At 37.8% G+C, this 16551-nt stretch overlaps 1 protein-coding gene across 5 annotated transcripts in view; it reads left to right on the forward strand.

Annotated features, from left to right (window-relative positions):
* Nucleotides 1-16551, forward strand: part of OXR1 (oxidation resistance 1) — a 282656-nt gene that overhangs the window by 221633 nt on the left and 44472 nt on the right. For all 5 annotated transcript variants that reach the window (XM_077846943.1, XM_077846944.1, XM_077846941.1 and 2 more), the window contains 2 exons: nucleotides 621-734; nucleotides 7129-7281. In XM_077846943.1, the coding sequence (XP_077703069.1) occupies nucleotides 621-734; nucleotides 7129-7281 (267 nt within the window). The remainder of the gene's footprint in view (nucleotides 1-620; nucleotides 735-7128; nucleotides 7282-16551) is intronic.

The raw sequence follows: 16551 nt of genomic DNA on the forward strand, positions 1-16551 counted from the left end.
AATTTCCTTTTCTAGAAGCAACCACATTTACAGTTTATATAGTCCTCCAGAAATATTCTAGCATTACTCTTTTTTTGTTTGTTTAACTTTGATTGTTAGAAAATGTTTTACTTGAGTATGGCTTCACCTCAGACTTTTTTATGTGTAGATAGTATTCCACTATATTGATATATTAACATAGCACAATAAGCTTTAGACTGTTTCTTTTGTTGTTATAAACATTGCTGTAGGGTACGCTCTTCTATATCTATCTCTTCTTTTATATGCAGGGATGACTGCAAAGTCCATGAAGTAAAATTGTTGAGTTAAATGATACATGCATTTTAAATTTTGCTAGCTGTTGCCAAATTGTAATCTAAGAGGAGCATCTGTAATATATGAGAATTATTGTTTCTCCACCCTATCCTTGACAGTATTTATTATCAAACTTGTCTAAATTGAATTTAAATCTTCTTTTTTGACTTTGTTAGAATTGTTATGGTAATGTTCTTTTAATTTGAAGATTTTTATTTTTTCTATTTTTTTGGTGAAGATCATTGTTAATGACTTGCTTATAAGAACACTATTCAATTATAAATATTTCAATTTGACTGAATCCTTATATGAATGTTTTCTTGCAGGTTTTGTATGTTCCTGATCCTGACTATGTCTCCAGTGTGGAGAGCTCTCCATCTCTGAGCCCTATAAGTCCTTTGTCACCAACATCTTCCGAAGCTGAATTTGATAAGGCTACTGTAAGTATTCATACTTTTCAAAGACAATATGAAGAAATCTCACTGTATATGTATATATCATATTGGGAATTTTTTTTTTTAAAGATTTTATTTATTTATTTATGAGAGACACAGAGAGAGAGAAAAGCAGAGACATAGACAGAAGGAGGAGCAGGCTCCATGCAGGAAGCCCAATGTGGGACTCGATCCCAGGACTCCAGGATCATGCCCTGAGCCAAAGGCAGATGCTCAACTTCTGAGCCACCCAGGCGACCCTCATATTGTTTTGTTTTGTTTTTTTAAAGATTTTATTTATTTATTCATGAGAGACACAGAGATGGGGAGAGAGAGAGAGAGAGAGAGAGAGAGGCAGAGACACAGGCAGAGACACAGGCAGAGACACAGGCAGAGGGAGAAGCAGGTTACCTGCAGGGAGCCTGATGTGGGATTCAATCCTGGTCTCCAGGATCAGGCCCTGGGCTGAAGGCGGCGCTAAACCGCTGAGCTACTCAGGCTGCCCTGTTTTTTTTTGTTGTTGTTGTTGTTTTGTTTTGTTTTTTTATCATGGTTTGACTATGGTTAAAACAAAATTTGCCTTTTTATTTTGTTACATAAATTTATAAATTTCAGTTTTTAAAGGGAACATTCTAATTAAACTACACAGCTTAAATTAACTTGCTCTTGTTATCGGTGGTGGTTCAGATATTCATTAACTCTCTCTTATAATAAATGCTATATAATTTAGCTGAGGAGGGAGCTTTACCTACTAAGCATGACAGCATCACGAAAGGAAGTCCATGTCCTGTTTGATTTTATTTCAGTTTCCTGTCACTATTTATATAGTATGTAGAACTCTTGAATTTGTATTTGATACACTGTCTTTTAAAAAGTAACTTACCATCTTGATCATTCTTCCAAGTATTCTGTATAATTAATTTACCTAGCATTTTTAAGGAATATTCTATATAAGTTATACTTCACAAATGAATTTTAAAGAACCAAATGGTATTTAATAATTTTTTATTAAAATTTCCCTGAAAGGTATTATATTTTTTGCCTATTTTATGTAAATTAATATAATCATATTTTCCCATTTTTGTGATGACCTAATAATTATGTTTACATATAAAAGACTGTTCTCTATTAAATGGCTAGGTTCCTGTGGAAGAGTCTTCTGTGTTGCCTTGCCTACTACTTTAGGAGGCAGCCTTTTATTCCCTGAGTAAAGATACCAAATCTTTATCTCAGAGTTTAAGATACCAAATGACTGGCGATCCCTGGATGGCTTGATGGTTTGGCGCCTGCCTTTGGCCCAGGGCGTGATCCTGGGGTCGCAGGATCGAGTCCCGCGTCGGGCTCCCGTCATGGAGCCTGCTTCTCCCTCCTCCTGTGTCTCTGCCTCTCTCTCTATGTCTATCATGAATAAATAAATAAATAAATCTTAAAAAAAAAAAGATACCAAATGACCTATGGGTAACAAAACAAAATACTAACTTGCCTACAAATTATTAGAGATGAAAAAAACCAAATTATTAGAGATGATAGGTTTTTAAGCTCTAGTATTAAACTAGTTCCACTTTACTCCTTGCTCAGAGACTTGTAGTGTGTGTTTGAGTGTGTTGTGTGTGTGAGACAGAGAAGTGGGGTCATTTTCAAATGTTTATTTGTTGGATATCTTAATTGTGTAAATATATCAGCACTGTACTTTAGAATGCAGTCACATGAAAGGGATGTATTACACTTTTCACTGTTGATGGGAACATCAGGTTCTAATAAGTAGGCATTGTGGGACCAAACGATATAAGAATACTTTTTTGAACATGGCCATGCCATTTTTCCATGACACTTAGAAATTTCTATATTTAGAAGCAGTGCAACAAAATAGGATAGCAATGTAGCTTAGGGTTAATTTACCTTCGTTTTCAAATCCTAAAGCAGAATTGTGAAAACTTGGCTGTTTTAGTCAGCATCCTGCCTGCTAAAATGCTGTGGGATCGAGGATCCCTGGATGGCTCAGCGGTTTAGCACCTGCCTTTGGTCCAGGGCATGATCCTGGAGACCCTGGATCGAGTCCCACATCGGGCTCCCTGTATGGAACCTACTTCTCCCTCTGCCTGTGTCTCTGCCTCCCTCTCTGTGTCTCTCATGAATAAATAAATAAAAGTTTTAAAAAAATTTTAAAAATAAAATGCTGTGGGATCCTTTTCTGTCCCTCACTTTTAACCCAAATCTTACCAATGAGCTTTCTTGAAAGGCATAGGATCAAAAAGAACAGAATGCTGAAGCTCAAGGGAGCAACAAAGCCAGACCTTCTCCTATGTAAAAATGCTCTCTTCCTCATTTTTGCCATGTTACTGGAAGAGAGGAAGAGTATAATAAAGCTGTATGAATTATCTTTTTAATCTGTAGTGATTCAGCTGCTGTCAAAGATGGCCAGAAGGTATCCTCTAATATGACTGGCCATATGAATAAATTCTTTTCTCCCTACGAAGGATCCAGGAAGGAGTTACGAATCATTGAGTTCTTACAGTTTTCCCTTTCCCTGATGATAGTCATCACCTGCTATCTGATTATAGGCAATAATTAGAAATAATTCTTTGAACAGTAATTTTATAAACCTTAGTTGTATTTTGTTTTTTACCTAGAATTGTTCATCACTAGACTCACAAGATTCCTATGTAACTTTCTACATATCTCTAGTGTTTATATCTCCTTATGTAATTATTGTATTTAGGTCTTTCATTCTAAATTACTTAGAAGCAAAGATCTTATGTTTTAAATATAATTCATATTATAGTAATTAAAATCTTTATTAGTATTGCACATGTTTTTCCCAGAAATTGTCAGCTTATATTTTTAATGATCACCTATAAGTTTCTTGAATTTTCAGCTTTGTAGTGGCTTACCATCGAGGCTAAAATACGTTCCTGGCTTTGTTAGCATAAAGAATCTCAATGGGTTTCTTAAATAGTTTATTTTCACATAAATATTATCTTTGAGAATTTCCAGGGTCAGTTTTTTCCCATTTTTTTTCTTTACATATTAGTGAAGAAACATAGAAGGAGGTGGAACCAATGTAAGAGTAAAGAATAAGTGGCTAAAGTTTACCATGTGTCAGGTACAATTTTAAGTACATTAAAAGTATTGTCATTTATTCCTAACCTCAAACTTATGAAATAAAGCACTTGGCCTGACAGTCTTTGTTTTCTCCTCTAGAACCATTTTACACTCTCCTTTGGGCTTTAGACTACATCAGTGTGCTCCCTTGAGCTTTTGCTTCTCTTGGTTGTGGTCTTTCAAGAACATTGTCAGGAGATAAAGGGAGCGGAGCTTCCTCCCCACAAGGTCACTCCAGAGTGGCTACATTCTTCAACCTCTCATCTGTGCTCCCACAGGAGCCCTCTGTTACTATGGTATTTGTTTCTCCCCTTACTTTTTTAGGTCTATGGGTGATAAGGAAGCCTCTGTTGTTTGCCCTGAATTTTCATATACACTGTACATGTATATCTTTATAAATACTTCCATTTTTAAACTCTTTAGCTTGATGTGCCATCTGTTTCTTCCAGTGCGTGACCAGTAACAGTGTTTATTTTACAAATAAGGAAACTGAGGGAGAGAGGTTAAGTAATTGTGTCTAAGTTCCTTCAATTAGCTAGGCTACCTTCAGTTACCAGGTAGTCTGGTCTTTATTACCACTTTAATAGCTGGAAAAATCATAATGTATAATATTTAATCATATTGTACAAAAAAAAAAGATGACCCTAAGTCAACATTTTTGGTTCATTTGTTCTAGTGATTCTTAACTTTTGCACATTTGAACATTTGGGACAATGATTGAGGCTCATTAGATAGATGTTTTTATACTTCTGTGTTTTCAAGGACCTTTCTATCCCTAATGGCTAAAACAGAATTGCACGAAGATCTTTAGAAAGCACTCATGAGCTTCAAAATCACTGCATTAAGAATCAGAATCTATGCATATCAGTCAAAACTAGCTACATAGAGACACTGATATTTTGGGTAATGTACATATATGTAAGTTATGAGATCTGATTACAATTCCTCTGAACAAAGCCTTTTTTAAAAGAAATATACTCTTATGTGCTGTACTTTAGGCATTTACTAAGCTAATTTCATGTATTATTTTTAATAGGATTAAATTGACAGATCAGGATTGTATAGATACTGAGTTATAGAATTTGAGACTTGAAGGGAACCTAAGAGATCATGTTCTTCTAGGAGGTATATCTTCATATAAGGAAAACATTTGATAGTGTTTCTGGATACAGTTTTTGTGAATGATAAGTTACATAGTAGATAATGTTGTCAACTGGATTTGGCAGTAACTGAACAGTAATAAAGAAAATTTGTTCATAGTTTTGTGCAAGGTTAAGAGGACCTTCCAGTGGCTCAGGAATTGGCTTTTATTACCTTTGCAAATTTATCGGTTGTTTAGAAGAATATTTGAAAGGGAAGGTGAAAGTATTGCAGTGAAGGGCACTAGTTCATATGTTGGTAACCTGGCTTTTACATCTCCGCTTCATCTTATCCATTGGGCAAGTTACTGAACTTGGCTAACCATAAGTTTCCTTTAAAATTAAGTAATATGAATGATTTGAAAATTAAATGAGATAGTTCATATAACACTTGAATATAACAAATATTCATGAGTTTATGAATTTATACGTTATACAAAACTCAGGTATAGTAATCACCAGAGACAACAGACTGAGTATAAAGTTATTTTATTAGTTTGCATCATAAAATGAAAAGCTTGAGGAGAATTTAATAGATATTAATGATTGAACAGTGTCATGCATCTGTTAAAATTGAATTCCATTTAGGCCTTTTAAAACATAATCATAGTATATTAAATACAGTTATTTTGCAGTATTCTGTACTGATTTTTCTTCAAAAAATATTTGTTAGGTATCTGTTAGGAGAACGAATGAAATTTAGAAGAGCAGTCTAAATTTTGTTCTCAAATAGACTTAAGGAGTTAGATCTGTTTATTGGAGTAGAAGTTATGTTAAAATTTGAGAGTGTTTTTCAAATATCTCAACATCTTGGAGATTGAAGAGGAGGCATTCTTGTTTATTATTTCCAAAGGCTATCGGGTATTAGTTACAAAGTGTCAGATTTTAGCTCAAAGCTCTGAAGAAGATACTATGAAAACTATTCTGTAAGGCACTATTTATTTACTCAGGAAGTATAAAATGCCTCTGGAGGTATTTAAAACAAAAATAAAGGACATTTGTCTAGCCTTCCTACATTGTACAGAATGTTGAACTTTGGACAGGACTATGAATTCTAAGGGTCTGTGAACTTGGATATGAATAATTTTAAGTGAAATATATTTTTTAAATTAAGAATACAAATAAGCTGTAAAGTAGCACTATATGTACCTGCGACTTTGTCTCCAATGGAACTCACAGGTATTTTCAAATCAATTGAGTTGTTGATATTAAAAATACTATTTATAACCATCTAGTTCAAAATTATAATTATCAGTCAACACTAGATTTTATCATTTCATGTTTAATAATGAAGTATATATATAACTATTATAAATTAAAAATATAACTAATTTTTTAAATGTTTTGATAATTGTTTCATTGTAATTGTTTTACTTCCGCAATCCTATAGTTTAAGTATTCAAAAAACATTCTGAGAAGGGGGTCCTTAGGCTTCACTGTGAAATGGTCAATGGCATTAAAAAAGTTAAACATGTGATCTAACTAATACTTTGTACGATGGCATTGATAAACTCTTTGTAGCTTAAGATTTTAAAAGACTCTCCCAATGAATGAGTTTGGCTGAATTCCTAAGTATCACAGACAAGCATTCTATCTTTTCTCTCTTCCCAATACCTGAGGGATGTATTAAATGGTCTTTTTAGGAGCAACTGAGTGTGTCTCTGTGTGTGGGGGGGGGGCGGTGCAGGTACAAGAGATGGGCTCCCTGCTCAGCAGTGTCTGCTTCTCCCTCTTCCTCTCCCCTCCTCCCAATTCATGCTCGCTTGCGTGTTCTCTCTCTGTCTCTCAAATAAATAAATAAAAATAAAAAATAGATGAGTAAATATCTTTTAAAAAATACTGAGCTGGGCAGGCCGGGTGGCTCAGTGGTTTAGCACTGCCTTCAGCTCGGGGTGTGGTCATGGAGACCCAGGATCGAGTCCCACATCCGGCTCCCTGTATGGAGCCTGCTTTTCCCTTTGCTGTGTCTCTGCCTCTTTCTCTGTGTATATCAAAAATAAATAAATAAAATCTTTAAAAAAAAATACTAAGCTGACCTCCCAAGAATGTGATGAGAATTGAGGAAAGCTATTCATTTGGCTTTAATAAAGTGTTAATTTAATTTTTATTTAGTTCTCTGAAGTGCCTTTGTTATTGTTTTTGTTTGTTTGTTTTTTAAGAATCCTGATGTAGTCCACCTGAAAGAAGCAACTCCCCTATCTACTTTTACTGGTATTCGACCTGCACGAGTTGTATCTTCAACTTCTGAGGAAGAAGAAGCATTCACTGAGAAATTTCTTAAAATTAATTGCAAATATATTACCAGTGGCAAGGTAATGAATAATACATGAGAAAAAATTTTAATTATGCTTTATTTATTACTGAAATATGACAGTTTGACATTTGCATTTTAAGTTACCAACATCAGCAACTGTTTGAATATTTTGAGAAGATATTGGTGGAAATAATAGTTTAGGTTAGTATGGACTTTGCTTATAACTAATACAGAATTTGGTGGTATTTTGTAGCTGTTAAAGGCAGTGGGATATAAATTTACTAGAATAAAGTACAGCTAATTTGCTGTTGATAGAGTATTTCAAAAAGCTGATATAAAATGACCACTGCTGGGCACTGTTTGGGGTGATAACTCTTACAAACTTAGTATCACACATAAAGGGAAGATAACTAGGAAGATAACTACTATTTATTGAGTATTTATTATATGCCAGAAAACTCTATGAGGGGTTTTAAGTATTTCATGAACTCAAAATAATCCTGTGGAGTAGGTGGTTCTATTCCCTTCTTCACAAGAAAAAAACCAAAAACTTTCAGAAAAGGTTAATACGTCCAAGGTTTCCCTATCATGGCAGGAATTCAAACCCTGTGTGAGTGCATGTTTCATCTGCCACAGCTTGCTGCTTTTCTAAACAAAGGGAGTATAGTAAAGTAACACAGAATTGGAGAATATACTCCAGATACTGCTTAGAAAGTAGCAGTAGTATGTTACCAACTTATCAAGTCACACATGTTATTTTTTCTCTCACAACTTTAAAGATGTTTCTTTCAGAACTCCGTTGTTTTCTGACTTGCACTATTTCTGAAGAGGAGTCGTCTACAATTTTTATATTTGGTATATTGTACAACATTTGTGTTTTTCTTTGGTTGCATTTAAGATAGTCTCTTCTTTCTTCCTTCAGGTTTTTACTTAAATTCTTGTCAATCAACACAGTGCAGTATTGATTTCAAGAGTAGAATTCAGTGATTCATCATTTACATACAACACCCAATGCTCAACATGACAAGTGCTCTCCTCAGTAGCCATCACCCATCTAGCCCATCCCCCACCCATGTCTCTCCATCAGCCTTCAGTTTGTTCTCTATCTTTAAGAGTCTCTTACTGTTTGTCTCCCTTTACCTTTCTTTTTAATCCCCCTCCCATATATTCATCTGTTTTGTTTTCTAAATTCCACATGAGTGAAATATGGTACTTGTCTTTCTCTGACTGACTTATTATGCTTAGCATAATATACTCTAGCTCCATCCACATTATTGCAAATGGCAAGATTTAATTCATTTTGATAACTGTATACATACCACATCTTCTTTATCCATTCAGCAGTTTTTTTTAAAATTTATTTTTATTGGTGTTCAATTTACCAACATACAGAATAACCCCCAGTGCCCGTCACCCACTCACTCCCACCCCCCGCCCTCCTCCCCTTCTACCACCCATAGTTCATTTCCCAGAGTTAGCAGTCTTTACGTTCTCTCTCCCTTTCTGATATTTCCCACACATTTCTTCTACCTTCCCCTATATTCCCTTTCACTATTATTTATATTCCCCAAATGAATGAGAACATATAATGTTTGTCCTTCTCCGATTGACTTACTTCACTTACTTCACTTCAGTTCTATCCACGTTGAAACAAATGGTGGGTATTTGTCATTTCTAATGGCTGAGTAATATTCCATTGTATACATAAACCACATCTTCTTTATCCATTCATCTTTCGTTGGACACCGAGGCTCTTCCACAGTTTGGCTATTGTGGACACTGCTGCTATAAACATCAGGGTGCAGGTGTCCCGGCGTTTCATTGCATCTGTATCTTTGGGGTAAATCCCCAACAGTGCAATTGCTGGGTAGTAGGGCAGGTCTATTTTTAGCTCTTTGAGGAACCTCCACACAATTTTCAACAGTGGCTGTATCAGTTCACATTCCCACCAACAGTGTAAGAGGGCTCCCTTTTCTCCGCATCCTCTCCAACATTTGTGGTTTCCTGCCTTGTTAACTTTCCCCATTCTCACTGGTGTGAGGTGGTATCTCATTGTGGTTTTGATTTGTATTTCCCTGATGGCAAGTGATGCAGAGCATTTTCTCATATGCATGTTGGCCATGTCTATGTCTTCCTCTGTGAGATTTCTGTTCATGTCGTTTGCCCATTTCATGATTGGACTGTTTGTTTCTTTGCTGTGGAGTTTAATAAGTTCTTTATAAATCTTGGAAACTAGCCCTTTATCTGATAGGTCATTTGCAAAGATCTTCTCCCATTCTGTAGCTTATCTTTTAGTTTTGTTGACTGTATCCTTTGCTGTGCAAAAGCTTCTTATCTTGATGAAGTCCCAATAGTTCATTTTTGCTTTTGTTTCTTTTGCCTTCGTGGATGTATCTTGCAAGAAGTTACTGTGGCTGAGTTCAAAAAGGGTGTTGCCTGTGTTCTCCTCTAGGATTTTGATGGAATCTTGTCTCACATTTAGATCTTTCATCCATTTTGAGTTTATCTTTGTGTATGGTGCAAGAGAGTGGTCTAGTTTCATTCTTCTGCATGTGGATGTCCAATTTTCTCAGCACCATATATTGAAGAGACTGTCTTTCTTCTAGTGGATAGTCTTTCCTCCTTTATCAAATATTAGTTGACCATAAAGTTGAGGGTCCACTTCTGGGTTCTCTATTCTGTTCCATTGATCTATGTGTCTGTTTTTGTGCCACTACCACACTGTCTTGATGACCACAGCTTTGTAGTACAACTTGAAATCTGGCATTGTGATGCCCTCAGATATGGTTTTCTTTTTTAAAATTCCCCTGGCTATTCGGGGTCTTTTCTGATTCCACACAAATCTTAAAATAATTTGTTTTAACTCTCTGAAGAAAGTCCATGGTATTTTGATAGGGATTGCATTAAACGTGTATATTGCCCTGGGTAACATTGACATTTTCACAATATTAATTCTGCCAATCCATGAGCGTGGAATATTTTTCCATCTCTTTGTTTCTTCCTCAATTTCTTTCAGAAGTGTTCTATAGTTTTTAGGGTATAGATCCTTTACCTCTTTGGTTAGGTTTATTCCTAGGTATCTTATGCTTTTGGGTGCAATTGTAAATGGGATGGACTCCTTAATTTCTTTTTCTTTGGTCTCATTGTTAGTGTATAGAAATGCCACTGATTTCTGGGCATTGATTTTGTATCCTGCCACGCTGCCAAATTGCTGTATGAGTTCTAGCAATCTTGGGGTGGAGACTTTTGGGTTTTCTATGTAGAGTATCATGTCATCGGCGAAAAGGGAGAGTTTGACTTCTTCTTTGCCAATTTGAGTGCCTTTAATGTCTTTTTGTTGTCTGATTGCTGAGGCTAGGACTTCCAGTACTATGTTGAACAGCAGTGGTGAGAGTAGACATCCCTGTCATGTTCCTGATCTTAGGGGAAAGGCTCCCAGTGCTTCCCCATTGAGAATGATATTTGCTGTGGGCTTTTCGTAGATGGCTTTTAAGATGTTGAGGAATGTTCCCTCTATCCCTACACTCTGAAGAGTTTTGATCAGAAATGGATGCTGTATTTTGTCAAATGCTTTCTCTGCATCTAATTAGAGGATCATATGGTTCTTGGTTTTTCTCTTGCTGATATGATGAATCACATTGATTGTTTTATGGGTGTTGAACCGGCCTTGTGTCCCGGGGATAAATCCTACTTGGTCATGGTGAATAATTTTCTTAATGTACTGTTGGATCCTATTGGCTAGTATCTTGTTGAGAATTTTTGCGTCCGTGTTCATCAGGGATATTGATCTGTTAATTCTCCTTTTTGGTGGGGTCTTTGTCTGGTTTTGGAATTAAGGTGATGCTGGCCTCATAGAACGAATTTGGAAGTACTCCATCTCTTTCTATCTTTCCAAACAGCTTTAGGAGAATAGGTATGGTTTCTTCTTTAAACATTTGATAGAATTCCCCTGGGAAGCCATCTGGCCCTGGACTCTTGTGTCTTGGGAGGTTTTTGATGACTGCTTCAATTTCCTCCCTGGTTATTGGCCTGTTCAGGTTTTCTGTTTCTTCCTGTTCCAGTTTTGGTAGTTTGTGGCTTTCCAGGAATGCGTCCATTTCTTCTAGATTGCCTAATTTATTGGCATATAGCTGTTCATAATATGTTTTTAAAATTGTTTGTATTTCCTTGGTGTTGGTAGTGATCTCTCCTTTCTCATTCATGATTTTATTAATTTGAGTCTTCTCTCTCTTCTTTTTAATAAGGCTGGCTAATGGTTTATCTATCTTATTAATTCTTTCAAAGAACCAACTCCTGGTTCTGTTGATCTGTTCCACAGTTCTTCTGTTCTCGATTTCATTGAGTTCTGCTCGAATCTTTATTAACTCTCTTCTTCTCCTGGGTGTAGGATCTATTTGCTGTTTTTTCTCTAGCTCCTTTATGTGGAAGGTTAGCTTTAATATTTGAGTTCTTTCCAGTTTTTGAATGGCTGCTTGTATTGCGATGTATTTCCCCCTTAGGACTCCTTTAGCTGCATCCCAAAGATTTTGAACAGTTGTATCTTCATTCTCATTAGTTTCCATGAATCTTTTTAATTCTTCCTTAATTTCTTTGTTGACCCTTTCATCTTTTAGCAGGATGGTCCTTAACCTCCACGTGTTTGCGGTCCTTTCAAACTTCTTGTTGTGATTTAGTTCTAATTTCAAGGCATTATGGTCTGAGAATATGCAGGGGACGATTCCAATCTTTTGGTATCGGTTCAGACCCGATTTGTGACCCAGTATGTGGTCTATTCTGGAGAAAGTTCCATGTGCACTTGAGAAGAATGTGTATTCAGTTGAGTTTGGATGTAAAGTTCTGTAAATATCTGTGAAATCATCTGGTCCAGTGTATCATTTAAAGCTCTCGTTTCTTTGGAGATGTTGTGCTTAGAAGACCTATCGAGTATAGAAAGAGCTAGATTGAAGTCACCAAGTATAAGTGTATTATTATCTAAGTATTCCTTCATTTTGGTTATTAATTGATTTATATATTTGGCAGTTCCCACATTCGGGGCATATATATTGAGGATTGTTAAGTCCTCTTGTTGAATAGATCCTTTAAGTATGATATAGTGTCCCTCTTCATCTCTCACTATGGTCTTCAGGGTAAATTTTAGTTTATCTGATATAAGGATGGCTACCCCTGCTTTCTTTTGAGGACCATTCTAGTGGTAAATGGTTCTCCAACCTTTTATTTTCAGGCTGTCGGTGTCCTTCTGTCTAAAATGAGTCTCTTGTAGACAGCAAATAGATGGGTCCTGCTTTTTTATCCAGTCTGAAACCCTGCACCTTTTGATGGGGTCATTAAGCCCGTTCACGTTCAGAGTTACTATTGACAGATATGAGTTTAGTGTCACCATGATATCTATTCAGTCCTTGTTTTTGTGGATTGTTCCACTGAACTTCTTCTTAATGGGGAATTTTAAGAGTCCCCCGTAAAATTTCTTGCAGAGCTGGTTTGGAGGTCACATATTCTTTCAGTTGCTGCCTGTCTTGGAAGCTCTTTATCTCTCCTTCCATTTTGAATGAGAGCCTTGCTGGATAAAGTATTCTTGGTTGCATGTTCTTCTCATTTAGGACCCTGAATATATCCTGCCAGCCCTTTCTGGCCTGCCAGGTCTCTGTGGAGAGGTCTGCTGTTACCTTAATACTCCTCCCCATAAAAGTCAGGGATTTCTTGTCTCTTGCTGCTTTAAGGATCTTCTCTTTATCTTTGGAATTTGCAAGCTTCACTATTAAATGTCGAGGTGTTGAACGGTTTTTATTGATTTAAGGGGGGGATCTCTCTATTTCCTGGATCTGAATGCCTGGAATGCCTGTTTCCCTTCCCAGATTAGGAAAGTTTTCAGCTAGGATTTGTTCAAATACATATTCTGGTCCTCTGTCCCTTTCAGCGCCCTCAGGTACCCCAATTAATGGTAGGTTTTTCTTCCTCAGGCTGTCGTTTATTTCCCTTAATCTGTCTTCATGGTCTTTTAATTGTTTGTCTCTTTTTTCTTCAGTTTCCCTCTTTGCCATCAACTTGTCTTCTATGTCACTCACTCGTTCTTCCACCTCGTTAACCCTCGTCATTAGGACTTCTAGTTTGGATTGCATCTCATTCAATTGATTTTTAATTTCTGCCTGATTAGCTCTAAATTCTGCAGTCATGAAGTCTCTTGAGTCCTTTATGCTTTTTTCTAGAGACACCAGTAGCTGTATAATAGTGCTTCTGAATTGACTTTCTGACATTGAATTGTAATCCAGATTTTGTAACTGTGGGAGAGAGGACTGTTCCTGATTCTTTCTTTTGAGGTGAGGTTTTCCTTCTAGTCATTTTGCTCAGGGCAGAGTGGCCAAAAACAAGTTGTATTGGGAAAAGGAGAAAAAGAGAGGAGAGAAAGAAGGAAAGAAAAGAGAAAAAGAAAAAAGGAAGAAAAAAGAAAGAAAAAGAAAGAAAGAAAGAAAGAAAGAAAGAAAGGAAAGAAGAAAGAAAGAAAGAAAGAAAGAAAGAAAGAAAGAAAGAAAGAAAGAAAGAAAGAAAGAAAGAAAGAAAGAAGAAAGAAAGAAAAAAAAAAGGTGGGGGAAGGAAACAAATCAAAAAGCAAAAAACAAAACAAAACAAAAAACAAAAAAAAAAAAAACAACAACAACAAAAACCATGGGGGAGTATCTTCTGATTCTGTGTACTTTAAGTCCCTTGACTTCCCCTGGAACTTGTCCGTCTAGTTGGTCTTCTGGGAGAGGGACCTGTTGTGCTGATTTTCCAGTGTTAGCACTTGGGGGAGCTGCTCAGCCCCGTTTTGGTGCAGGGCTCAGTGGGGGTTGTTTACCCCGTGAGGCCCCCGGAGGAACAACCGCAGTGGCGGGGCCAGCACTGGAGCCCTGGATTCAGCCCCCGAAGTAGCTCCGGAGCTCTCGGTCTGCAGGGCCTGGAGGCTCCGGGGTGGGGCCGCTGATCTGCTCAGCTGGGGCAGGAGCGTCCTTGCTGTCCTGGGCCCTCCCGGCCTCTGCCTGTCCCGGGGGGAGGCGGGATCCTGGGCTGTGTCCCGGCGCCCTGTGCTCCGGGGCCTGCGCTGTTGGATTCGCGCTCCCGCCCCGCAGCCCCCTCCGCGGAGCCGCCGCCCGAGCCCCTCCGAGCTGCTCCCGGGGCCGCGCAGCCCCCTCCGCGGAGCCGCCCCCGAGCCCCCCGAGCTGCTCCGGGTCCCGCCGTGCGCGCTGCAGCCCTTAGGGAGCTCGGCGCACTCTCCTGGGGCGCAGGTGCCTGTTAGTGTCCCCGGGAGCCCGAGGGCATCCCCGCCCTCCTGGGTCCTGCTCCACCTCCCCGCGAGCCCCTTTCCCCCGGGAAGGTCGGTGCAGCTCCTGCTCCTCCGGGACGGGGCTCTCCTGTCCTGGGGACACTCGCCCCGGCCTCAGCCCGGCTCCTCGCAGGCCCCTCCCCCTTGGAGGCCTTTTGTTTCTTTATTTCTTTTCCCCCGTCTTCCTACCTTGATAGAAGCGCGAACTCTTCTCCCTGTAGCATTCCAGCTGGTCTCTCTTTAAATCTCAGGCCGAATTCATAGATTTTCAGGATAATTTGAAGGTTTTCTAGGTAATTTGGTGGGGACGGCGACTTGGGGACCCTACTCTTCCGCCATCTTGCCCCTCCTCTGTCTCCATTCAGCAGTGATGGACATTTGGACTCCTTCCATAGTTTGGCTCTTGTAAGCAGTGCTGCTATAAACTTTGGGGTGCATGTACCCCTTTGAATCTGTATTTTTGTATACTTCGGGTAAATAGTAGTACAATTGCTGTATCATAGCATAGTTCTGCTTTTAACTTTTTGAGGAACCTCCATACTGTTGTCCAGAGTGGTTGCACCAGTTTGCATTCTCGCCAGTAGTGCAAGAGGGTTCCCCTTTATACCCATCCTTGCCAACACCTGTTGTTTCTTGTGTTGTTAATTTTAGCCATTCTGACAGAGTAAGGTGCTATCTCATCTTAGTTTTGATTTGTATTTTCCTGATGTTGAATGATGTCTTGAGCAACTTCCTGTGTCTATTTTCCATCTGGATGTCTTTTTTGGAAAAATATCTATTCATGTCCTCTGCTCATTTTTTAACTGGACTATTTTTTGGGTGTTTCTTGAATTCTTATAAACTGTGAATACTAGCCCTTTATCATCAGATACAACATTTGCAAATAAATATCTTCTTCCATTCCGTAGGTTGCCTATTAGTTTTGTTGATTGTTTCCTTTGCTGTGCAGTTTTTTATCTTGATAAAGTCCCAGTAGTTCATTTTTCCTTTTTTTCCCTGGTCTCTGGTGACATGTCTAGTTAAGAAGTTGCTATAGACAGGATCAAAGAGTTTGCGGCCTATGTTCTTCTGTAGAATTTTTGATGGTTTCACGTTTAAGTCTTTCATCCATTTTGAATTTATTTTTGTATATGGTATTAAGAAAGTGGTCCAGTTTCATTCTTTTGCATGTTGCGGTCCAGTTTTCCTAACACCACTGTTGAAGAGACTGCCTTTTTTCCACTGGGTACTCGTTCCTGCTTTATCGAAGATTAGTTAACTGTATAGTTATGGGTCGATTTCTGGTATTTCTGTTTTGTTTCATTGATCTATGTGTCTGTTTTTGTCCAGTACCATACTGTCTTGATGACTACAACCTAGTAATCAGGTTGTGACGACTATAGCTTCAAGTCCAGAATTGTGATGCCTCCAGCTTTGCTTTTTCTTTTTTAAGATTGCTTTGGCCATTCCAGGTCTTTTGTGATTCCATATAGATTTTAGGATCATTTGTTCTAGCTCTGAAAAATATTGGTGGTATTTTGATAGGGATTATGTTAAATGCATATATTGCTTTGGTAGTATAAACACTTTAACAATATTTTCTTCCAATCAATGAGCATGGAATGTTTTTCCATTTCTTTGTGTCCTCTTCAATTTCTTGCATAAGCGTTCTATAGTCTTCAGAGTACAGATCTCTAAGAGAGTCACATTACCATTAATTTTGAACAATTGGATCATGATGTGCCCTGGAGTATTTTTCTGTTTGTTTTACTTAGAATTCGCTCAGCTTCGTGAATCTGTTGGTTTATAGTTTTCATCAGATTTGGAAAATTCAGAGCCATATTTCTTCACTTTTTTTTTTTCTCTCTATCCTCTCCTCTTTGGGAACTGCAGTTATGCAAGTAGTAAGTAGGCTGCTTGGTTTTGTGCATAACTCATGATGCTCTGTTCTTTTTTTTTTTTTCCCCCCTATCTCTCTGTTTTGGGAAATTTCAATTGCTATACCTTTAAGTTCACTTAATGTTTTTTCTGCCTGTCTAATTTGCTATTAAT

The sequence above is a fragment of the Canis aureus genome, chromosome 14 (genome assembly GCF_053574225.1).
Source record: "Canis aureus isolate CA01 chromosome 14, VMU_Caureus_v.1.0, whole genome shotgun sequence".
Taxonomy (NCBI): domain Eukaryota; kingdom Metazoa; phylum Chordata; class Mammalia; order Carnivora; family Canidae; genus Canis; species Canis aureus.